Source organism: Antechinus flavipes, chromosome 1 (assembly GCF_016432865.1).
Source record: "Antechinus flavipes isolate AdamAnt ecotype Samford, QLD, Australia chromosome 1, AdamAnt_v2, whole genome shotgun sequence".
NCBI lineage: Eukaryota > Metazoa > Chordata > Mammalia > Dasyuromorphia > Dasyuridae > Antechinus > Antechinus flavipes.
The window spans coordinates 142,397,875-142,424,015 of record NC_067398.1 but is presented as its reverse complement, the minus strand read 5'-3'; the positions used below and the strand labels follow the sequence as shown (position 1 = coordinate 142,424,015).

The following is a 26,141-nucleotide window of genomic DNA, read 5'->3' as shown; positions in this document are numbered from 1 at the left end:
TGTGACCTGAGCTGTAGTCCAGTGTCTAAATTAGGGTTAATTCTTCTTTTTTGTGTTCCAAGAAAATGAGCATTTTTGGTGGGGGGGGGGGGTGTCCTTGTCTTCTTAATATGGAGTATGAAATGGGAGCATCTTGCCTTTTACAAAACCTGCTGCGTGACAGATTGAAATGGATTTAAGTGTTTGGCAATGTACCATTTCATTCAGTGTCACTGACAATGGATATAATCATACTGTACCATAAGAGGATAAAGTCAAAATTGTCGAGCCCGGTTGCCATGTTTGGGATCTTCCACTGGAGACTCTCTTAAGTTTTTAAGTACACATAAACATATTCATCTCAGTCAAGTGGCAAGTTCTTTACAAAAAATTTGAACATCATGCTCGTTGCAAATAGATAACATCTCTAAAGTTATTACTCTTCTGAAACATTCAAGTGAAAATCCATTTTTGTTTCAAACTTTACAAGATTAAAACTGATCCCAGTCATTTAATCTTTTGTTTAGATGGTTATTCTAACGCCAGTCAAAACTGGATTCCTTTGTAATTAAAATGACGAGCCATCAACATTTAATGCATCATTGAGTAATAGATTCAGTTTATGTGAATGCCAGATGGGAAAGACATCATCTGCTGCTCCAAAATATTATTTTTTTAGGAGTGGTGCGTTGTCCGAGTGGCAGGGTGAGGTGGGGTTAGTGGGAATGGTGGCATAAACGTTATTCTGAACTCATAATTATATTGGGAGTTTAAAGGGCAGCTCTGTCCAGTGAAGCCAAAGGAAACATAAGCACAGATGTGGCCTAGAAATATTTTTTTCTTTCTCTTGTAAAGTTCAGTGTATACTTTTGTGACGAGAGATACTACAGGAAAGAAGTAGATGAGTTAAAAGATTGAAATTTCATATAAACTAAAGATACAATTGTGGAAGATGACTAAAAATATATAATTGGAAATTTATGAAATTGTGGGAAATGTGAGAATCTCGGAGTATTTGATCTTGATGGGTTTTAAAAAGAAAACCATAAACAGCTAAATTCTAAATGTGAATGTTCATCTGGTTTTTTAGATTTTATTTAATTTTAACACAAGATAGCAATGTATAATTTAATTAGCATGACTATTTTTGGTTTTTGAGGAGTTTTTAGACTAGGAGAATCGGTGTATTTTAAATATAATTATTATTGGCTATTTGATATAAGTGGTATGATGGTTGAAATTATTTTTGTAGGAAAACTACCTCAAAAATGCTAAAATTATAATTCAGGGTGGTATTTTTTATATATGTGTATGTATGTACATATACATACTCATACACATGTATGTGTGTATATATGTATACACACACACACATATATAGTCACAACACATCTTCATTTCCAACTCAGAAGCAAAACATCTGAGGTTTCTGGCATGATCTTCTATAAAATCAGTTAAAGAAATCTTTCCTGGTTTGAAGACCTATATCATCACAGATGGCTTTATTTATAGTATACTTAGAGTTCCAAGTACCATTTTGGATTCCTCATTCAAAAAGCACAAGACACTTTTTACACATACACACACACATACACCCGCACCAGTCCTGTAGAATTTTAACTATTTGTTAGAAGAATATTAATATCACTGGGTATCTTCATTAAATTTTTTTCAAGTTTTTTTTTTTTAAACTGTAGTTATTTCCCTGTGACTATTATATCATCCACAAAATAAAGAATCCCAAGAATCTGTTTCATTTACTTCAACATATATTTATTAGACACTTTCTATGTGCAAAACAGTGAATTAGTTTCTAAGGGATAGAAAAATAAATAAAAATAAAACAATTCCTGCCCTCAAAAGGATTCTTCTAGGGATGAAAAATACATCATATATACAACTGAGCATATCCAATGGGCTTTTAAGAAAGAGACAGGATTTATAATGTGAGGAATACAAAAAAGTTTTATAGAAGAGAAAACATGTGAGATATGGTTCTAAGGAAATTAGAGATTATATGAGGTAGAAATGAGAAGAGGTATACATTCCAGGTGAGTTTCATATAAATACATGTAGGCAGGAAATGGAAAATCATTTATAGTCTATAGCAGGCTTGTTTGACTTCAATAGAAATTTTGTGAAGAAGATAATATAAAATCAGATTGGAAAGAAAGATGTGAACTAAGTAGTAGAAAGTTTTAAATTCTAGGTTAAGGAATTTGCATTTTATTCTAGAGGTCATAGTGAGTCATCCAATAACAATTTGGCGGGGGGAGGCTAGAGATGAGAGTGATATGGTTAGATCTTTATTTTAGGACTATCAATTTGCCAACTATATGGAGAATAGATTAGGAAGAAAAAACTTAAATTCAGGGAAATCAATTAGGCACTATTATGATTATACAAACAAATGATGATAAGGATCTGAATCAGCATCTGAAGTGAGATATATTTTGAAGGTAGGATTAATAAGACTTGTTAACTAATTGGAAATACCAGTTGATAGAGATGGAAAAGACATGGTGCCTCCAAGAGTGTGGACCTGGTAACAAGAAGGATACTGACGCCATGAATAAAAATGGAGAAGTTTGTAGGAAGGATGAGGTTGGAAGAAGATATAATGAGTTTAGTATTGGACATGCTGAGTTTGAGATGCCTGAAGGATGTCTGGGGAAAATGTACAGTTGGCAGGTAGTATCATGAGACTAGAATTCGGAGAAAATATTTGGGCAGGAGATTTGGAAGCTGTCTCCATAGAAATGATCGTTGAACCCAGGGTGACAGTAATATCACTAAAGAGGGGGACTGTGGAGAGACAAAAGAGTTAAGCAAAACCAGTGGACCTAGTGTTGGTGTTTTTTGTTATATATAAAATTAAGCATCTATATTTGCCTATCTGGCCCCAGAGAAAGGAGGAAGTTCTATTGGTCATTGTATTTCTTCAAATATCTTTTAATATCATTTACCATTTGCATTTTTGTAGCTATATTTGTTATCTTGATTCTACTATCTTTTTCTCTATATTATATTTAATACTTACATATTTCCTCAATTTGTCATTTCTTCCAGGGTAATAACATCCCCTACGATAGTCTTCAGTAATTTGACATATTCTCTAATTAATGGGCATACGCTTTGCTCTTAAGATTCTTTTCTACCACAAAAAGTACTGCTATGAATATTTTTATGTATATGAGAACTTTCTCTTATTTATCTTCCTGGGTTATATCCCAGTATTGGGATCATGGGATCAATATATAAAAAATAATTTAATAGCTTTCCTCACTTAATTCCATATTGTTTAGAATATGGTTGAATTCAGTGCATAACATTGCATTTTATGTCTATTTTCTTACTTCCTTTTGACTATTATTACAATTTTTTATTATTTTGGTCAAATTTCTCCAATTCTCTTGTAAAATGTTCATGTTCTTTGACATCTTATGTCCTAAAAAATAACTCTTAATTTTATGTTTTTGTCTCAGATCTCTACATATTTTAGATGTGTAGCTTGACTTTTACATAGAGTTCTTTTTCCATTTGACAATTTTTCTTTCAATTGCATTGATTTTTTTTTTTATGTAAAAACTCTTTTGTTTGATATTTTCTATGGTTCTCAATGGTCTTTTGCTACATTATAGATCTGTAAAATCTAGATTTTAAACATAAAAGTATTAAACATATTCTTTAAAATTGATAATGGACAACATTCTTTAGATCATTCCAGTCTTAAAACATTTCAAGGAAAATATATCAATATGTATTCTTTGTTAGAAATCATTGGAGAGAATTATACTGTGACAAATGAAATAGCTCCTGTTTTGGTTGTTGTTTGGTTGGTTCAGTCACGTCTGACTCTTTGTTTTTTCCATTTGGGACTTTTTTTAGCAAACATATTGAAGTGGTTTACCACTTCTCTCTCCAAATCATTTTAGAAATAAGAAAACTAAAGCAAATAAGGTTAAGTGACTTGCCCAGGGTCACATAACTACCAAGTGTCTGATTAAGAACCCATGATCTGAATCAATTAATGACCCATAATCTTTCTCTGCCTCACTGCATATGGGAGCTATCATATTAAGTGCTGTGATGTGTTAGTTGTTTCCATTTCCCCAGTACAAGGAGGATTCATATCATTTGGATATCTATTCACTATTAAGAATTTTTTAATTAAAAAAAATAGAAATCATTCCCTGTCCTCCTGACTTCTCTATTTTCATCCCTCCCTCCAATCTAACTACAGCCTTCAAATATGGGAATTCACTGGTTTGCCCACATTTTCACTTTCTCTTCTATAGCTATTTTTTATTGATTGCTCTTTGATTTTTATAAGTGCTTGTCTAGGATAGATAGGATTTAAGAAACTTGCCAATAGCTACAGAGCTTGTAAAAGTCATAAGTTAAATATCCACTACTCTTCTTGACTTCCTGATTCTGAGGCAATACAGCACCTTAGTCATTGGTTCATCTAGCTGCCTTTTCTTCAAAAAAAAAAAAAAAATTAAAAAATAGTTTCTTCTCTTCCTCTCTCCTATATCTCCTTTCCAATCTAATTCCAGACCTCATACTTTTGCCTAAAATTTTACTTTTTCTCTTTTTCTAATGGAATGTGCGTGTCCAGGGAATTGGCCATTCACCAACTACTTTTGTTTTTACTAATTAAGCAAAGCCTACCTCACTCCCCATTGCCACTTGTAAAACAGTTCTCTCTGAAAAAGTGCCAGCCTAAATATCCACCTTAGCTAGCTCCCTTTTTTTTTTTCCTGCATCTTTATTTATTACACTGGGTGACTCGAGTGTGTACAAGTTGTAACCAAATGTCGTAACAAGTATGTTTCCAAAGGTCACCTGATATTTTTACTTGTAAAGAAGTTTACACCCTTCATCTTGGTGCCAGCTTTAACAGTGTTGTTGTTTATAAAAAGCCATCTGTAAAAACACAGGGCAAAATGTTCCTGTTCTTAGATGCCTGTTCTGCCTGCAAATATACGCATTAGAGCAGCCTACCATGCATAGTATCGCTTAACTGCATAATCCCTTTAAGCAGCTAAAGATCATCTCATCTCAAGAGTGACCTATTTAGATTGGAAGTAAGACACTTTTAGTTGTTAAGCAGGATAAATATCTGCTCAGCTCATTCCTAAAAGACTGCTAATGGAAAGATCAGCTTCTACTATCACCATCTAGTCATTCCATGATAAGATTTAGTCAAGAACTTAAATTATGGGAATTCTCTAGAACAGCTGGTTGAACCTGCTGAGAAATCTAAAACCGGAAAATATCATTGGGCTTTACTATAAACAGGATGTGGTCTTAGTTAGACTAAGACATTTAATATTGTGAAGAGAATGACAATAGTAACCTGTGACGTAGCATTACAAACAACATACGTAGAAGAACTGGATTCAGTCTTGGACTTTGGTTTGCCTCAGTTTTCCCCCTCCTGGAGTTCCTAGGAGAACCTTCAGGATATATCATAAATATGGCAAAAAAGTCCTCAGTTTCCAGTGAGGACACTCAAGTTAACATATCAATGCATATCAGATAAAGTGCAAACTTTATTTCACATCACAGAAAATGCAAGATCTCCAAAAGGACTCACAGTAACTTGTAAACAATCAATATAATTCTTTCCCCACTTTTTAATGTGGATCTATTTAGATCTGCAAGGACCTATTTAGGCCTTAAATCTTTCAAGGTTCTATCTTAAGGGAATATTCCCAAGAGGAAAATAAATTTGGAGCTTGAGAAGCAAACTCCTATTTGTCATCAGATTTACTATCATAATACTTAAAAAAAAAAAAAAAAAAAAACTTGGCAAATGTGATTGTTGAAGAATAAGAGAAGTGACATAAGATTGGTGTAAGGTATAAGTCCAGATTTAAAAAAAAAACAAACAAACAAACACAAAAAGGAACAAAATGAAATCCGTACATGTCAAGTATTAGGGAGATTGTCTTGTAGAATGCTATATATTATTAAAGGAATAGTCAATGAACAGCCAAAAAAGAAAATATTGATCACCCAGGGACACATCATGACTTCTTCAAGAACAAAAGTTTTCAAATGAATTTCACTTCTTTTTTGACAAAGTTCATAAAATAATAGATAAGGAAAAAGGTTTAGCCAGATTTTTAGGAAAGTTTAGCCAGATTTTAGAAAAATACTTCACAGTTTTCTCATGGAAAGAGATGGACTATTAATAGGACATAATTTGTAACTGGTTGAATGACCAGTCTTAAATACTATTTTTTTTTAATGGTTCCATATCACCTTAGAAAGAAGTTTCTAACAGACTGGACCAGGATTCTCTTCTCATTTGGGTGTATTATCTAATAATTTTATGAATGCCTTGGATAAAGGCCTACCTAGCATGTTTGTTAAATTGCTTATGATATGTAGCAAGGAAAGATGTGTAACACATTGGATAATAGTCAGAATTTGAGTAGATAAAAATAGATAGGTAGATTAGTGACCTAAACTAAATAAGAGAGAGAATCAAAAACAATGCACTGAATAGCCTAGTGTTCAATAAACTAGAAATCATAAATTAGTCATAAAAGAACTCCCTATTTGATAAAAATTGTCTTGAAAACTGGAAAGCCCAGGCAGAAATTTGGATTAGACCAGTACCTTGCCACATATTCCACAATCCATTCTTTTTTTTTTTTTTTTTTTTGCTGAGGCAATTAGGGTTAAGTGACTTACCCAGAGTCACACAAGCAGAAAGTATTAAATGGCTGAGGCCAAATCTGAAATCAGGTCCTTCTGACTTAAGGGCTGGTGCTCTATCCACTACATTACCCAACTGCTCCTCATAATCCATTCTTAATATAAAAAAATCAATTACATTGTTGGTGGAATTGTGAATACATCCAGCCATTCTGGAGAGCAATTTGGAACTATGCTCAAAAAGTTATCAATCTGTTCATACCCTTTGATCCAGCAGTTTTACTACTGGGCTTATATTCCAAATAGATCTTAAAGAAGGGAAAGGGACCTACCTGTATGTGCAAGAATGTTGTGGCAGCCTTTTTCATAGTGGCAAGAAACTGGAAACTGAGTGGATGCCCATCAACTGGAGAATGGCTGAACAAATTGTGGTATATGAATGTTATGAAATATTATTGTTATGTAAGCAATGACCAGCAGGATGATTTCAAAAAGGTCTGGAAAGACTTAAATGAACTGATGCTGAGTAAAATGAGCAGGACCAAGAGATCATTATATACTTTAACAACAATTTATATGATGATCAATTTTGATGGACGTGGCCCTCTTCAACAATGAGATGAACCAAATCAGTTCCATTTGTTCAATGAATAGAAGCAGCTACACCCAGCAAAAGAACTCTCGGAAATGAGTGTGAACCACTACATAGCATTTCCAATCCCTCTATTTTTGTCTGCTGCATTTTTTATTTCCTTCACAGGTTAATGGTACATAACCTCAAAGTCTGATTCTTCTTATGCATATTTAACATGTATTGCTCTACCTGCCATCTGGGAAAGGTATTGGGGGGAAGAAGGGAAAAAATTGGAACAAAAGGCTTTGCAATTGTCAATGCTGAAAAATTACCCATGCATATATCTTGTAAATAAAAAGCTATAATAAAAAAAATTAAAAATAGCAAAACATTTAAAAAAATAAAAGATCATTCTATAAAAAAATTAGGAGAGAAACATATTGTGTGTCTCTCACAGTTAGAGGTAGGAGATAAATTGTTTATTCTTTTTCTCAATTGCATATAAAATATTTTTAACATTCATCTTTTAAAATTTTTGAGTTCCAAATTCTCTTTTTCTTTCCCTTCTTCCCCATGAGAAGGAAAGGAATTTGATGTAGATTATATATGTGAAGTCATGCAAAATATTTATATACTTGTCATGATGCAAAAGAAAAAACAGATTAAAAGGAAAAATAAAGAATTTTTTAAAAAATATGCTTCAATCTGCAGATTCTACTAGGTTTTTTTTCCTCTGGAGGTGGATAACATTTTTCATCTTAAGTCCTTTGGAATTGTCTTTGATCATAATATTGCTGAGAATAGTTAACTCATTCACAGTTCATCATACATATAGATGTATGCATGGTCTTATAGACCATACAGATCATCATACAATTTTGCTTTTACTATACATACTATTTTCTTTGTTCTGCTCACTTCATTTTTTATCAGTTGATACGTCTTTCAAGGTTTTTCAGAAACCCTGCTTATTATTTTTTAAAATATGATAGTATTCCATCACAATCATATGTCACAATTTGTTCTGAGCATCTTGATTTCTCTTTCTTTGCCACCATAAAAAGGGCTATTATAATTTATTTTTCTTTCACTCAAACAACAAATTTTTATTATTTTTAAAAGTTGTGACTTCCAAATTCTCTTCCCTCTTCCTTTCATCCTTTCTCCCTGAGAGGGTAAGCAATCTGATATAGGTTATACAGTCATGTAATAAGTTTCATATTAATCATTTTGTTCAATAAGACAAAGAAAGGAAGGGAGGGAGGGAGAAAGGGAGTGGGAAAAAGGAAGAAAGGAGGTAGATAGCATTTTTCATCATGAGTCCTATAGGATTATTTTGGATCACTATATTGCCTAGAATAACTAAATCATTCAAAGTTCTTCATTATACAATATTGTTACTGTATACAGTATTCTCGTGGCGTTGCTCACTTTGTATCAACATGTAAGTATTCCCAGGTTTTTCTGAATTCATCCAGCTTGCCATTTCTTATAACACAATAATATTCCATTACAGTGATATACCACAGCTTGTTCAACTATCCCCCAAAGCAATTGTAATTTCTAATGAATATTGATATTATATGGATTTTGAAAAATATTTTTATAAGTAGACTATCCATAAGTGAAATTTTTATGTATAGAAGTACAATGTTGTTGGTATGAGGGGCTTCTAGTATGGAAAATCTTTTTACCAATGAGAATTTGTTCAGAAATTTCTTTTTGAGATTTGCTTGTTGACACCAAGGAGTTAAGTGACTTAACCTTTTTATGTTAGAGGCAGAATGCTGTCTCTAAATGGACTTTTTGTTCACTATACATTGTTTCCTCATTTAAAGAAATAGACTGTTTAAATGCCTTTAAAACTGAATATATATATATATATATATATGCATATATATATATATATATATATATATATATAATATATATATATATATATATATATATATATATATATATATTGCTGTAACAGATGGTTTGGTTAGAGGATAGAAAGAGAGAGTTATAGTTTGAATTAAGAAGATTTTTATTCAGATCCCTTCCCTTACACAAGTTTTATCACCCTGGATAAGTCACTTACCACTCTGAGCCTTCCACCCTGTGACTTGTTTCTGAATTTACCAAGGCAATTCTATGTGGGGAAGGTCTGAAATTGAGGGGAAACCACACAGTGAGTAAAAGTAAAAGTAAAAAAAAAAAATAGCTTTAGCTAATTGCTCTGGCTAATCTTCTTCATTTTCAACTAGTTGTAGAATCTGGTCACAACTTGTAGGACACATCTAGCATAATAAACAATTACAATGAATTCTAAGTAGTTTTGAAGTCATGATTTAGAGTCAGATCTTGGCTGTGCCACTTGTTTGTGTAACCTTGGGCACATCATTTAAACTCACTGGGCCTCAGTTTATTCATCTAGAAAATGAGAAGCTTGGACTTGAATGATCTCAAAGATCACTTTCAAGTGTAACAAGTAAATGATGTATAATGGAATAATGGCAACAACCAGGAAATAGAATTTATTATTCCTAGAAATCCTGTATGTAGTATAACCGTTTTTAGATTTTCCTATCCATTTTGTGAAAATTACTTTGAAACTACCATGACATTGAAACTCAGTAATAAGATTTCAAATTTCCATTCAAATAGTGTTATTCTATGTGATATGTGTGAGCAGAATGTGTAGTTAATGGTGAAGTAGAAAGATAAGCATAGAAAATTGGGACTAAGATACAGAAGTCAAAGTCATTCTCAATCTGCTTTTTATTGATTTGTGAACTTGGGCATGTTGTTCAGAGTTGTTGAGTTTAATGATTGCTTCTTGATTTTATTGAATAATAAATTGATTATTATATTTCTCAGATTATTCTCCTATAGTTGAAGAAAAAACTAAGCCACATCTATGAGTAACTTGGATAAAGATATACTAACATAGCTAAGGGATTTGCTCTCTAGTATGAATTCTTTGACTTTTAATAAGAGATGAGTTTCTATTGAAGGCTTTCCCACATTTATTATACTGACTAGCTTTTCTCTCCATTGTTGAGAATCAAATTTTTTTAAAAAATGAATAGAATATAATAAAGTAATAAATAAGCACTATTATACCCAGATTGCTTTTGCAGTGCAATTACATCTCTTAGAGGGATGGTACTCAGAAAATCCCAGGGTCTTTTGCCTTTTTCTCTTTAGTTCAATTATTTCCTGCTATTGTCTAATTCTCATCTTGGAAAGCAGGGAAAGATTTTCCTAAAGGAGATTTTATATGTAGGACAAGAGGGAGCAAAAGAAATCATGGCAACAATAGCAAGTAGGATATGGTGTGACTGATTAGTGAATGAGGAGTAGACATTCCACTTAGTGTAGGGGAACAGGAAACCTCCTGATTTGATGCTTTTGACAGCATCAGAGATACTTGTGTCTCTTTTCTATCATCTACTCCTAGGAGAGGTTATAGCAGGTACTTAATAAATATTTGTTAAATTTGGCTTAATGAGACTCTAAAATGAGACAAATCTATGGAAAAGCATAAGGTTGTTTATTTTAATTAAAATAACTCTACCTTTGTACTTAAAAAGAAGTAATAGATGCAAGATACCTGTCATCATCATCCCCTTTGGAATGTATTTTCTGTGACTGATCAAGATAGATTGTATCTATAATAGAAGGAAAATAGCTTTTCACCTTTTATTAGCTGCTTTTGCTTCTTAGTCAGCACTTTCCTTTGAGAATAATCATTGATGAAATTTCTATCTTCTTATTTTCCTTCATTGGCAGTTGAGAATTTCAATTTGAGAAGAGGAAAACAAAGGGTTATAATTGTTATTATTTTTAATGAGTCACATGTTAAGTATTTGACTGAAAGTTTTAGTACAGGAGGGAATTGAGTAATTATTGAGTAAAATAAAGTTTGGGGGGTATTTCATCATTCATTCAAATAATTATTAAATATCTAAGATTCCATCTGGCCCATCTGACAAAAATAACTGCCCTTGAGAGTAACCTTATCATTTATCTTCCCTGTAACCTTCCCTTGAGAAGCTTTAAGCTACCAGATCTCACTGAAGTTTATTAGTAGGAAAAGTTGCCATTGGAAGTATTTTTGCCCTTTGCCTTCCCTTTGTTCCTCCACTGTAAACCCAAGACTGTCCAAAAGAACCATATGATTATTCATAGCATTTTGATGAGTTAATTGCCAATTAATTTCAAGCCTTAGAGTGAGTCTCAGTACTTGAGGCCTTCTTATCTGCCTTCCCACTGAATCCTACAGTTTTCAGGGCTGCTGCTATGTTTTTCATTCCTCTTGACCTTACCATCTGCCTCACAGCTGAACCCTCAGGTCTATTCTGCCTTCTCTGCCTTACAACTGAGGGCTTTTATGTGGTTTCTCCCCTCTCATAGAGTGTGAGCATCTGAGCTCTTTGGGAGGGGGAACTGTTTTATTGCCTCTATTTCTATTCCAAGCACTAGACATAGTTCTTAGCATATAGTAGATCCTTAATAAATGTTTTCCCATTCATTCACCTAATTTGTACAAAATACCACACTACAACTTGTTATTCTCCTTATTCCCCTTTCACTTTTCCTCTTCATATCCTTCACATATCTCTATTGTTATGATATTTTGAAAACAGGCCAGTTAAGTTTTATTTTTAAGACAATCTAAATTGAGTTAGGTGAGAAAGATATTTTATGGATATTAGATTTAAATAATGTAAACTTTTTGAGGACAGGATCATTGTCTTAAAATTCCTTTGTGTACTTTTGAGCATATAAAAGCATTAATAAATCTTGTTGAAATGAATTCAACTGAAACTTTATTTTTCTTTTAAAAGGATAGCACATCAAGTATATCTTCTTTGACTGCTAGAATTGTTAGGTAATAATATTCTTTGCACTTAGCTTCCCCTTTTCTTGAAGTTGCTAAATGTCTACCCTGCAGTGTCAAAATCAAATAGAAATGGGGACAACTGAACTCCATCTCATGATTTCTGCAGTCTACATATTGACTAAGAAAACCATATATTAACATTATGTTCTATTGTATTTTTATTTATTTTGTTCAATGTTTCTCAATTACATTTTAATCTGATTGGTTGTCCCAACTGTGCATTTGACACCTTCATTAGGCCTTAAGACTCATGCTTTTTTTGAGGGGAAGTCATTTTTCCAAAAGCCTGGGAGAACAGGAAAATAAAAAGTCAATAATGGCTTTTTTCTTTTGAGTGTCACTGAAGTACAACACATTTTCAATGTTATCAAGACCCCTATTATTCATTGTCTGAATACATGAATCAGCTGTAGGTTTTCCCATTGCTGATTCTTGTCCTGGCTTCTTTTTGCTAGTTAGATCACTGTTTTTCAAATGCAAATAGCAATGTAAATATTTCTCCTTCTGTTCCAGTTTCGATGTGGACAATGGCACATCTTCGGGACGGAGTCCCTTGGATCCCATGACAAGCCCAGGATCAGGGCTAATTCTCCAGGCTAATTTTGTCCACAGTCAACGCCGGGAATCCTTCCTGTATCGGTCTGACAGTGACTATGACCTCTCTCCAAAGTCCATGTCGAGGAACTCCTCGATTGCCAGTGATATGTAAGTATGGGGAGTGGTCTTTTAGGGTGACATGAGAACATTGTCAATGATTGGCATGAAATTTTCTCTAAAACTGAGGACAAAATATCACATGATCAATCTTTGCCATTTGTAACTATTGAATTCTTCCTTGGGGGGGGGGGGGGAATAAATAAGAGTACACTAATGTGGGTAATTAACATCAGCTTTCACTTGAGAATTTCTCAAGAAAATGAGAAATAAAGAATTCTTTGGACATGTATTGAGCATTTTTGTTTGTGAATTGGCATGTTTTTATGTTGACTTAACAATTTAATCAGGTAACATGCATTTTTCTCAAGAAAGATTATTGGCTAATAAAAATCTTAAATGTAAACCTCTTTCTATTAAAAAAATTTTTTTATGTGTGTTTAGCCCCAGTTAATAGCCTATTTCCAGTTGTGTTGTCTTGCCATGTGGTTATTTATTTCCAGTTGGATAATCTCTTGCATTGTAATTTCCTCTTTAGAGAACAGCATCTTTTTCAGAGTCCCCAGCACCATGTCCTGTATAGTTGTTATCTTCATTTGTCTTAGACTACTGGGAAGACTTGAGATAAACATTCTTTATTGACTCTGTGGCCAGAACTTGGTAGAATTGGGTTTTTTAATATATATCAAAATTCAGAGGTGCTATGACATACAGTCTGATAAATAAGGCCTGTATAGTTTGATTTTCTTGGGAAAGTACTTTTTTTTTCCTTATTCCTAATCACCTCAAGTTCAATTTCAGAAGCTAATACTAGAGAAATCATAATTTAAAACTAGTGATTCTTAGTTCATTCCAAACAAGACTGGTTAAGTACCATCTGCATATAATAAATGAAATTATTTTTAATTTGGAAACATTACTGACCCCTCACTTTACCGCAAAAATTCCCCCCATCAATGTGGACTGGCACTTGCTTTGCAGTTATGAGTCTTAAAGAGTGCCTAGAGAACTGAGAGATTACATGATTTGTCTTGATAACAGAGCCTGTGCATGTCAAAGGGTAAATTTGATCTCAGCCTTCAGCCTTCAAGGCTAGCTCTCTAAACACTATACAACAAAGCTTCTTTATTACCTTAAAATTAAGTCCTGTAAGGGACAGTTAGGTGGCACAGTGAATAGAGCATCACCCTTGAAATCGGGTGAGTTCAAATTTGATCTAACATTTCCTAGCTGTGTGATCCTGGGCAAGTCACTTAATTCCCCAATTGCCTCAAAAAAAAAAAAAAAGTCCTGAAGAATTTAAGAATGTCATATCACATCTAAATTAGGGACAAACCAAAATTAATGTGCATACTCTCCTACAGTATATATGGGCTTGTGAGCTTTTTGAGGTGTCCATTACAAATTGAGCATCCTTCTAATGTATTGAAATGTAAAGATTTAAGAGTCTATGCTTTTGTTCTTGTTACTCTTTGATCATTTTACTTGTTTTTTATTCTTCATGATTCCATTTGGAGTTTTCTTGGCAAAGTTACTGGAGTGTTTTGCCTTCCTTCTCCAGTTCATTTTTACAGATGAGGATACTGAGACAGAGTTTCATTGCTAGTAAGGGTCTCATAGCTAGTAAATATCTGTGGCCACTCAGATGTTTGGGGAAATGAATCTTCCTGACACCAAGCCCAGCACCCTATCCACTTTGCCACCTACCTGCCCCATCTATACTTATTTTTTTTTAAACAAATAATGAGTAAGTATGATTTGACCTTGGATTTGAATATTACATTTCAGTTTAAATTATTCAGTCTGTTTTGTGCTCTATATCTTCATTGTTTCTCTTTGATTTTTCCTTTTCATCATTTCCAGTGGCTCTGGATTTTTAATTTCAGGTAAATACCTGAAGTTCAGGCACCATAATGGCCTAAGGTTCAAGATTCCTTCTTCAAGAGTAGTATCAAATGTGACCCTGCTAGTGGCCTTTCTTCCATACCACATTGCCTAGCCACTAGTTTTCCTATGTGTCTACCACATAGTTTTCCTATGAAGTCAAATCTATTTATTACATTTATTGTATGAGGTCAAAAATGAATTTTGAGTGTTTTTTATTTGAATAATTTAAGAATTCTACAGGGAGAGGAAAACAAATTATAATAATAATGATTCCTCACAGCTATATAAAATTTTACAGTGATTAAGTGTTCAGCTACAGAAATTAATATTATCTTGGTAGGAACACTGAGAGAAAGGCAAGACTGAAATTGTGATCCTTATTTTATAAACAAGGAAACTGAGCTTTAGAAAAGTGTTGTAAGGGGCAGCTGGATGGCACAATGAATAGAGCACTGACTCTGGAGTCAGAAACACATGAGTTCATATTTGGCCTCAGACACTTAACACTTACAGGAAGGAAGGAAGGAAGGAAGGAAGGAAGGAAAGAAGGAGAAAAGTATTGAAACTGGTTCAAAATTACAAAGTTGGTTCTGCCTTCGAGTTTAATTTTCTGTCCACTGTCCCATTGAAATGTTGCTAGAGATAGATATGGAGATTCAATCATATTACTGATGACAGTTCATAGCTGCCATAAATATCTGGATACCACATTTTTTGTTCTGGTTATCATCTTTCTATTTTTGTTTTTCACTTTCTTCCATTTCTTTGTGTTAGGTTTATCAGATCTGGCCCATATTTCTTTCAAGGCAAAATGTTCCATAAGAATAAATACATGAGTAATAACAACAAGAACAAAAACCCATCAAGTTGTCTTTAGTAGGCACTTGCCAGAGCAGTAATAACATGACAACATGATAATATGATAATTTCAGAAATGTGGCTAATGCTTTTTGATTTTCAAAATGCTTTGCATGCAATCTTATTATATATAGATATAGTGATCTATATAAATATACCTCCATCAAAATTTATATAAAGTATAAAATTTAATTCTGTTCAAAAATATTTATTGAATACCTACTATGTGCATGGCAGTCACTATTTGAACACTGCTATTATTATTGTTAATACAGATGTGAATACATACACACCCACATGCATTCTTTGGGATATCCTTTGTATATCCTTTGGGATAGGATATCCCCTTTGCTTTAGGTGATGTCTCCCTAGATAAACTATAACAACACTGTGGTTAGTTTTATGCCTCTGATGCTGCTCCAGATACATTTATAATCTGCCCTGTCCATATCACATTTGAAGAATAGTTTTAGTTGGAGCCACCATATTTTAGGAAAGATTCTATCTAGAAATGGTTACAGATCCTTGATGAGGCTGTGTAGTGAAGGACAGTGTTTGGAAGATGTGTTCAAGTTCTTCATATAATATACATTAACTGTGTGACACTGAGTCATTGAATACCTACTATGTGCATGGCAGTCACTATTTGAATATTGCTATTACGACTGTTAATATAGACATAAATACACACACACATACATGTGCTTTGAAAATCTCCATGGTAGTTGGGCTGATTTATACCCTCCATCTTAATAGATTTCCTAAATATGCTGAAAATAGTGGAATGACAATGAGCACAACTAAGGTATGGCACTTCTTGGTAAATAGCTAACAATTGCTTGCAGTTTATAGATTATGTCACTTCTTTAGCTTCCTTAGCTCATAATCTTCCTATGGGCTTCATATGGGCAAGATAGGCATCTGTCACTCTTATGTGTGTAGAGACAAATCCCTAGGATTTGTAGTGGATTTGTCAGTAATGTAGCAGATGACAATATATTTTGATAGAGAAAGTTTCCTAAGTAGATGCTTTTCACAGGTCTAACAAAAGGAAATATAGAATGGCTTAATCTTATCAGATTTTCCTCCTCTAAAAAATGCCTCAGAGTATTGTGAAAATAAATGTGCGTGGAAGAGCTTGTACATATAAAATGCTAGGGAAAATGTTATTGATAGTCCTCATAAGCAATTGAGTATAGTAGGCACTTAAGAAAGAAAGAATGGAATGAGTTATTAAATAATTAAACATATTTAGTTATGAAAAGTTGGTGGAATATAAGTTGTGGTATTTATTAAGGACATTTGAATATTTTTCTGATTACTTAAATAATTAACAGGTTTGATTATAATTGATTCAGTTAAAGAAGAGTGAACTGTCATGTATTTTAAACATTTTTTTTCCTGATAATTCAGTACATTAGAAGTAATTTCTGACCATACCCTAGAGCAAAATAATTTTAATCCCCATTTTACAAATATATAAGCTAGTTAATGGTCTGTGGTTGTAAGAGAGGAGGAAGAAGAGGAAGAGAAGGAGGAAGAAAGAAAAGTATAACCAGAACTAGGGTGGATAAATATATTGTTCAGTGGAGTTAGGTTTCACATCCACTATTTCTCATTTAATTCCCATTTAATTTGTGAGGAAACTGGGATGCACAATTAATTTTTAAGTGATCAATTTATGTAGTAAAATATTTTGAATGATTTTGGTTTAAAAAAAAAAGAATTCTCAAAGGTCTTTGAGGTCATAGAGCTCAGAGTTAATTATCTGACCCGAGTTCTTTCCACCTGACCAATAGTTCCCAGTTTCTTAAATTAAAAACAACAATTATAATAACTTAGAGAATATCCATAAAAGAGAAAAAATAAGTAAGTGTGAATATGACTCTGTAAGGTGGTGACATATATTTGAATTTACATTATAGAATCCAATCTATAGTCTAGTTCTAGCCCAGTGGAAATATGCAGTGAAAATTCAAATAATGTGATCAAATTAAAAAATAATATATGCAAATTCAAATAATTTATTGAATTAATTATTTGCGTTAATTGAGACCTATCTATAGTTTCACAGAAACCTCTTTGCCCTAGCCCTAGATTTGATTCTGAAACCTCTCAATATATCCTGGGGTTTACATGCTAGATTTCTTAAAGACTTGGCCTTAAACCCAAATCACTCTGGTTCTCATTGATTGACTAACAATGGGTCTCATGTCAAGCTCTACTTGGGCTGTTTGGGCTCTGATTAATTCAAAGTAAATGTAAAAAACAAGTGTTTCCATTCCAATCTTCCTGATCTATATATGGCCAGATAAAGACCCAGATAACTCTGAAGAAATTGAGTCTAGTGACCTTGCACAACTCTTCCTCACTTAAATGCAACTCATCTCCCTGATGTCATGGTCCTTTTTGAGAATGAAGGACAAACAATAACTCCAAACCTACATTTTTAAGAATACCCAGAACAGCCATGGCTTCATTCCTTTCCAGATTCTACTCTATTCTAGATTTTCTCTATCATCCTTCTAATATTTTTGCAGCTTGATTTTATGTGTTATTTTCACTCATTAGAATATTAGCTCCTTGAAGGCAAGGATTCCTCCATTCAACTTATGTCTGTATTTCCAGCGCTTACATTAAATAATTGTTTATGGTTGTCTTGTTTGTTGACTTGGATCAGTTTGTTAATTTAAAAAATAGTTGATGACTTAAAATTACTTTGAATTTAGTAGTGCTTTTAAATTGTGGATTTTTAAAATGCAAGTTCTACTCTGTTTGCAGAAAGCATGTTTATTCCTCTGTAGATTTACATTTGGATTAGTGACCCCCTTGCAATACTTTGATGGCTTCTGACAAGCTATATTCATTATAGTCACTACCCTATCTTCTTACAACTTATTGATCAATTCAGGAATGGAATGCTGGAATTCTTATTCCAAAATTCCCAGTTGGAGATGTAAATTTAGGAGTGGAAGGAAGATTGCACTCTGGCCAAGAAAATCAAATGTAATTTCTTTAATGTGCAGAAAAATACCATTTTCCATATATAATCCTCTCTAGTTTTCAGAAGTAGTTTTTCTATAAAGCCCTATAATTTAGCTCTTCCATCAAAGCTTTAGCAAAAGTCCATTTAAAGCTTGTGGTATTTTTTTTTCTTTTAGTGATTTTTCAAGAATTTTAAAAAAATTATTTCTATAGCTGTATGAGATTGCTGCTACAACTGCATTTCACCCTGACAATACCAAGTATATGTATATGTACAAATGAAAGGTACATAAGGCTACTTCGTATAATTAAAAATAAATGGAGATATTCATTACAAGGCAAGTAAGAAATTATGGAAGCGATTTAAGCATCAGGACTCTCTCTATAAGTTGATTTAATATCCCATAGTACTTTTCAAGCCTCTTACCTTTGAAAAATCTTAGAATGGTTTCTGAAAACTATTTCCTCCCTATTATACCACCAGCCCACAGATTTTTTTTTAAAAAGTATTTCTCATTTTGTTTACTCTGAAATTATCCAAGTACTATTAAGTTAGATTGAATTACTATGTTTTAAAGTATGTGCTCTAGCAAAATTGATTCATAGGCTGTATTCATTAAAAATATGAAATTGTGTGTTCCAGATCCTTGGGAAGAGTAGGAATGATTGAATTAGGGGGCTTGGTTCAGAAATTACAAAAAGGCTAAACAAAGGTCAGGCTTCATCTCTTTAAGGTCAAGGCTGAGTCACATTTCCTTCAGAAGAGTATTTTTGTTATAGAAAAAGAGATTAGAAGCCATCAGATCCAATATAGTCAAATTCTGGGAAAGTGATAAATAAAACCAGGATTCTTACAAAAAAGCTAAAAATTGGCAGAAATCTATTTTCATAGAAGGTATTAGAAAATTGTTAATAATTTAGATAGACTAGCTTTTGTTTTAGTCACTTGTGGATGCTACTTCCAGAACAGTTTGCCTTTCATATTACTATCATAGATTGATTCAGAAATTCATAAATGTCTTAGTGTTTGAGCCATGTGGAAATGATCTTTCCCAACCATTCTCTTTGATCCTCCCATGAACTTAATAGTTCCTAACTTTTTTGTAGCTTTCTGTGTACATATCTCATTGTGAAATTTAAAAGTTATTAAATATTACTATGTGCCAGACTATGTACTAAGCTTTGGGGATGTAAAGAAAGACAAAAACATCCCTTGAAGAAGCTCACAATCTAATGGGAGAGAGAGCCTGCAAACAATGATGTATAAGAAAGAAGTATACAGGACAAAGTAGATATAACCTTAAAGGAAGATCAGGTCTGAGAATAGTTTCTTGCAGAAAATGGAACTTTAGGTGAAACTTGAAGTTAGACTAGAAAATTCCCATAGTTGGGAAATAGAGTATCTTTTGCAAGCAGTTGTAAGGAGCCTTGTAAGGAGGCTAGTGTCAGTAGACTGTAGAATATGTGGGAAAACGTTAAGTTGTAAGAAAACTCAAAATCACAGGAGAGGAAGATTTGAAAGAGGAAAAGGCTTAGAAGAAAAGATTAAAAGTTCATTTTTTTAGTTGGATTGAATTTCAAATGATTATAGAATGTCCAGTTCAAAATGTCTTATAGATAGTTGGAGATGCAAAACTGGAGGCTGCAAGAGAGATTATACTTGAACAAATAAATCATTGGCATGGAGATGATCCCTATTGGAGCTGATGAGATCACCAAAAGAATAGAGGAAGAAAAGAAGAGAAATAGGAGAAATTAGATAGGTGAAATTAGATAGGATGTGAACCATTAGAGAGGGGTATCACAAAGGTTTAGAGAAGTCAGAAAGGATAAGAACTGATTATAAAAGTCATTAGTTTTGATGCTGCTTGCAGGCTCTCTCTCCCATTAGATTGTGAGCTTCTTCAAGGGATGTTTTTGTCTTTCTTTACATCCCCAAAGCTTAGTACGTAGTCTGGCACATAGTAATATTTAATAACTTTTAAATTTCACAATGAGATAATGATAACAGCTGTTTCAGTTGAATGATAAGGTTGGAAATCAAGAAGTATGAGTTAAACAAGAAAGACTTCTACAATGAGAAGAAAGGAAATGGAGGCACTGATTAGCATTCTCAAGGAGCTCAGCTGTGAAAGGGCAGAGAAATATAAGGTGATAGCTAGTGAAATTGGATCGATCAAAGAAGAGTTTTTTGAGGATGGGGAAGACTTGGGTGTGTTGTAGCTAATAAGGAAGCCATCAAGAGACAGAGAGAAACTGAAAATAAGAGAGAGAATAGACTACTATGTTACTCGGGTGTAACCATGGACTAGTCACTCTGGACTTTACTTTTATCTTCTATAAGATGAGAGGATTGGTTGGAATAATCTCCAAGATCTCTTCTAGTACTAATTCCTCAAATCCCATCAGCTTGTAATTATGTCCTGCTGTTCCTTCATTTTCAATGACAAAGTAGCCACAGACAGAGATGGTACCTAAAAAGTCTTAGCTAATCTGATTGAAATCTGTCTACTGGTTTGTTAGGACTGCCCCTCCTGACAGTGGCAGGTTTTCCCCTATGATGTGATGTCTAAAGAATTAAGCTCAAAATAGTTAGAATGATTAGCCAGAGGATTAATCACAAAAGAGAAAGAATTCATATGTGTTTTTTGTCTTTTTAATATGTAATTAGAGGAGTAAAAAATTTGGATTCCACCAGAATTGATTGAAAAAAATTACTTATGTTTTCTAATTTCCTTCTACAGTAAAACAAGGTAAAAACAGTTTTTCCATGTCCTCCTAGAAAGTAAAAAGTACTTTGAAAAACACTTGCATGAGAAGGGAAAAATAATATTTAGAGGGATCCATTCACCAAGAAGTTTGATTGGTATTTAATCTGAATTTTTTTCATTTCTTGATTTCATGTCATTCTTTCCATCATTTAGTATTTTTATACTCTACTTGTTCACCTGAACTACCATACTTTTTAATTGAGGGATCTTTACCTTTCCTCACTAAGCATTTTTATTTGCCATCTCACACCACCTAATAATAAAGATAAGGATTTGAAGCAATAAAAATTTTATCCAAATCATCAACCAACTTCCAAATTTGATTTGTGAATTTAAAAAAAATTGACCTAAATTATTTTAAAATAAATTCATTTGCATGTTAATTTAAATAATACATAATCCCTGCCTAAAGGTAAGCAAGCTAGAAGCAAACTAGAATGTAGTGCTGTCTAGAAAAATTGATTTTTCTGGTCTTGTCTTTCTCTGCCCAAGAAGATAGCTGTACCCTAGCTACCCTCCTTCCTCCTATTCTTCTATCTTCTGCTCTAGTTCTGCAATACTTGACACTTCCCACTTCCCCGCTCTCCTATGTACCTATAACTTGGTCTCTGGGACATGGAAGCTCTATGGTAGAAAATTCTAACTTTTAATCAGATCTGCTTACTTATGCTGCTTTGGTCTCTGAGCTGCCCTGATCTAGTTGGAGTGAAGACAAAGATTAAGGAGGAGTCCTGATAAGAGTTTAGTGTAACTATGTGCTGCTTAGTGTTAGGATCTCCTACAAGGATCTCAGAGACTTCCATTTCCTGCTGTGGCCTATAGACCATTGTGTGCCAAGCTCTCTTTATCCCTTCCCTAACCTTCCTGTTATCACCCTTGGGGTATCCATGTCTGTCCTAATGGGAAATGTAGTCAGTCTCAATCCCTCATTTTCATTGTCTTTACATTTTCTTTTATATTTCTTCTGATATCTTCAATGAAACCATGTGTTCTTCCCCTTAGGTCAACCAAACAATATCTGATCGCCACTTCCTCTGCAAAATTCCCTTTTGTCATTGCAGAGAATTCTATTAGGTAGATTGATAGAACAAGAAGGAGAGAAGCAATTTGACCTGTAATGTAGTATGATCAAACAATAAGCAAACAAACAAAATTATCCCCAAATGCAATTTGTAAGAGGGGGAAAATCTAGAGACTTTAAAAAAAAAATTGTATGAAATAGTAACTAAGAAAGAGTTTCTAACAACTCTAAGATACAGACAAGGAAAATGATAAAGATGTGGGAAAATCAGAACACTAATGCATTTTGGTGGAGCTGTAAACTGCTCCAGCCATTCTGGATAACAATTTGAAACTTTACCCAAAGGGTTATTAAACTGGGCATACCTTTTGATCTAACAATACCATCATTAAATTTGAAACCCAAAGAGATCACCAAAAGGGAAAAGGACCCACACATACACAAATATTTATAAAAGCTCTTTTTTTTTTGTGGTGGCAAAGAATTGGAAATTGTGGGGATGCCCTTCATTTGAGGAATGATTGAACAAATTGTGGTATGTGAATGGAATGGAATGATAAGCAGGCAGATTTCAGAAAAACCAGGCAATATTCAGATGAACTGATGCTGCCTGAGTTGAACAGAACCAGGAGAACATTGTGTACAGTAACAGCAACATTATACAATGATCAACTTTGATAGACCTAGCTCTTCTCAGCAATGCAATGATCCAAGACAATTCCAAAAGACTCATGATGGAAAATTCTATCCATATCCAGAGAAAGAATTATGTAATCTGAATGCAGATTGAAAATACTGTTTTCACTTTTTAAACATTTTCTTTATTGTTGTTTTTCCCTTTTATTCTAATTCTTCTTTTACAACATGACTAATGTAAAAATATTTACTATGATTGTACATTTATAACCCATATCAGATTGCTTGCTATCTTGAGGAGAGGAGAGGGAAAGAAGGAAGAAGAAAAATGTGAAATTTAAAAATCTTATAAAAATGAATGTTGAAAGCTATCTTTACATGTAATTGAGGGAAAAAATATTAAGTGCTAAAAAAATTTAAGAGAAAAAATGGAGAGTTGCTAATGGCAATCAGGTACCCCAATAACTGAATTAAAAGGCTTCCCCAAAATTTGATTGTGTCATGCCTATGCATAGCAAATGTCCAAAACTTTCATTTTCCATTGAAATTGATGTGTAAGTATATTTTGTTTTGCTTTGTCCATTTCTCCTCCCTCACTCTAATTCTTCTATAAAAGAAGTTAGAGAAGCTTAATTAGCTAATCTATTACAAAATAAAAATTCATCTTACATTAAATCTTTTCTTAATAATAACTTTTTATTTTCAAAATGTATGCAAAAATAGTTTTCAGCATTCAACCTTGCAAAACATTATGTTCCAAATTTTTTCTCTCCCTTTTCCCCACTCCCTCCCCTAGTATCCAAGTAATCCAATATATGTTAAATATGTGCAATTTTTCTACACATATTTCCACATTTATCATTACATTAATCTTAATGGTATACGTTTTGGGGAAATATTTTGGGAAAAAATATAACTTTTATTTCTGTAAATAGGCATGGTATTATTGAATTATAGTTCTGTAGAGCCTAAAGGGAATGCAGAGGTCATCACTCATGCTTCTATCCAAAGCATGAATCTTGTGCACAATCCAGTGTCTGGCTCAGTTCCTAGTACATAGTAGGCACTTCATACTTACTAGTTAATTGATGAAAATACCCCAAAGTTATCATCTAGTTCTTTGAGACTTGAAGACTTCTGCAGATGGAGAACTCATTATCTTCTATGGCACTTTATTTTATTTCTTGGACAGTTCAGAAAACATATGAAATCGTAGAAATTAAATTAGGAAACTTTTTTTAAGTAGAGGTGAAATCTTTTGCTACTGTTCTATATTGAAACTTAACAACAACAACAACAAAAAAACCCTAAAATTCCTTCCAGTGTCATTACTGTCAAAGCCTTCTTAAGTCTTTTAATCTCCAGGATAAACAATATAGTTTTTTTCTGGTTTCTTTGTCTGGCTTAGCTTTAAATTTTTTGATGTTCTTACCAGCTATGCTGCTTTTGGACACATTCCAGTCTGTCAATGTTCCTTCTAAAATGTGGCAATCTGAATGTAAAATAGTGCTCTAGATGTGGTCTCCCCAGAGCACAATATACAGCTATCATCATCTTCCAAGTCTGGAATGCTCTATGTTTATTAGTTCACCAAGATCTATTTTTTTCTGTTGACTACCATACTCACATCACTTACTCACACTGACCCTGTAGTCCATTGTCATCCATAGATATTTTCCAAATTAACTATTTTCTAGACAAGAAAGAATCCCCTGGATCATTCCAAAAAGAAACTAATGTCCTAGCAAATTGATATTGTCAGCAAAGTCCCATAATTTAGAATGGAATTTTCAGAGCCATGTTCTCTTTGGACCCTTCCTGATGGTTTTTATGCCTCCATGGAACTGAAAAAAATTGGAATTTTTTACCATTTGTACATTTGTAGAGGTTCTTTCCTACTACTGAAGCTACTACTATGCTGTGAGATATTATTCATTCATTCTACCACGTCTAAACAAAATAATGAATATTTAAAACAGTTCTGACATTCTGACATCAGGGAATGTGTCATTTATACAAATTACCTATCTGCCTATTTTGAGGTAGCTTTTCTTTGTTCTCTCTATATATAGGATCACAATGTGGTATATCTAAAGAAGGAAAGCACCTTAGAGTCTATATGGTCCAAAATCTTCATTTCACATAAATAAGGGAACTCATACTCAAAGAGGATAAATGATCTCAGTGATTCGCCAAAAGTCACATAGGAAATGAATGTCAAAAGCAGTACTTGAACCTAGTTCCGTGAACTCTGAAGCTTGTCTTTTATAGATCATTTACTTTACTTGTTGACTTTGGAGCAAACATTTGCTCAACTTATTCTTGATATCAAAATGAATTTAAAAAAAATCTTTTGTATTTTTAAAAAGATATCTATTAGAGAAAATTCTGGGGCAGTTAGGTGGTCCACTGGATAGAATTTGGGACTTGAAGTAAAAAAAAACTAATCTTCCTAAGTTCAAATCTGGCTTCAAATACTTATTATCTGTGCAACCTGCGCAAGTCACTCAAGTCTGCCTCAGGGTTCTCATCTGTAAAAATGAGCTGAAGAAGGAAAAAGCCAACTCTAGTATTTTGCCAAGAAATCCCCAAATGTAGTAATGAAGAGCTGGATAGGGACAAAACAATTGAACAATAAAGAGAAAATTTACAATATTGAAGTTGTGGTAATGTGTTACGGGCCAGAACTCTGAACTTGAAACAAGGTGTTAAGTCAGTGGAATTGATAGAGATAATGGTTATCTAGTTTAGCATGATTCAGTATGATTGATTTATTCCTAATAATAGTTTCCTAGTGATATAATGATTGGTTTATACTCAGTGTAGAGCATATAAGCTAGGAACCTCACTAGATTGATTCAGAGAGGCAGAGTAGACAAAGGACTGGAGACAGGCAGGAGCTCAAGCTCTCGGAACCAAGCACAGACATTCATTCCATCTTCAGTCAGACCACTGGTGGCAGACTCTCCACCTGCATTTCTCCACTGAGACCAAGGCCCGTCTGAAAGGCTCTCCAGAAAGCTGCCCAGCCGCAGGAAGGAAATAATAAAGAACCTGGCTCAGGAAGGAGATAATAAAGAATCTGGACTATAAGAAAGCTAATTGGGCCCCAGGAAAGGAGACAAGACTTTGAGAGAGATAATAGAGGATTTAGACTTAACACCTGGCTACTCTCATGGTGATTACTGAACTGAAACAAAGGCTGCTCTCAGA

General features: G+C 33.5%; 1 protein-coding gene across 3 annotated transcripts in view; it reads left to right on the top strand.

Moving 5' to 3' along the window:
• Nucleotides 1-26,141, top strand: part of LOC127557716 (cAMP-specific 3',5'-cyclic phosphodiesterase 4D) — a 650,198-nt gene that overhangs the window by 389,110 nt on the left and 234,947 nt on the right. For all 3 annotated transcript variants that reach the window (XM_051991033.1, XM_051991038.1, XM_051991028.1), the window contains exon 2: nt 12,630-12,821. In XM_051991033.1, coding sequence (XP_051846993.1) covers nt 12,630-12,821 — 192 coding nt within the window. The remainder of the gene's footprint in view (nt 1-12,629; nt 12,822-26,141) is intronic.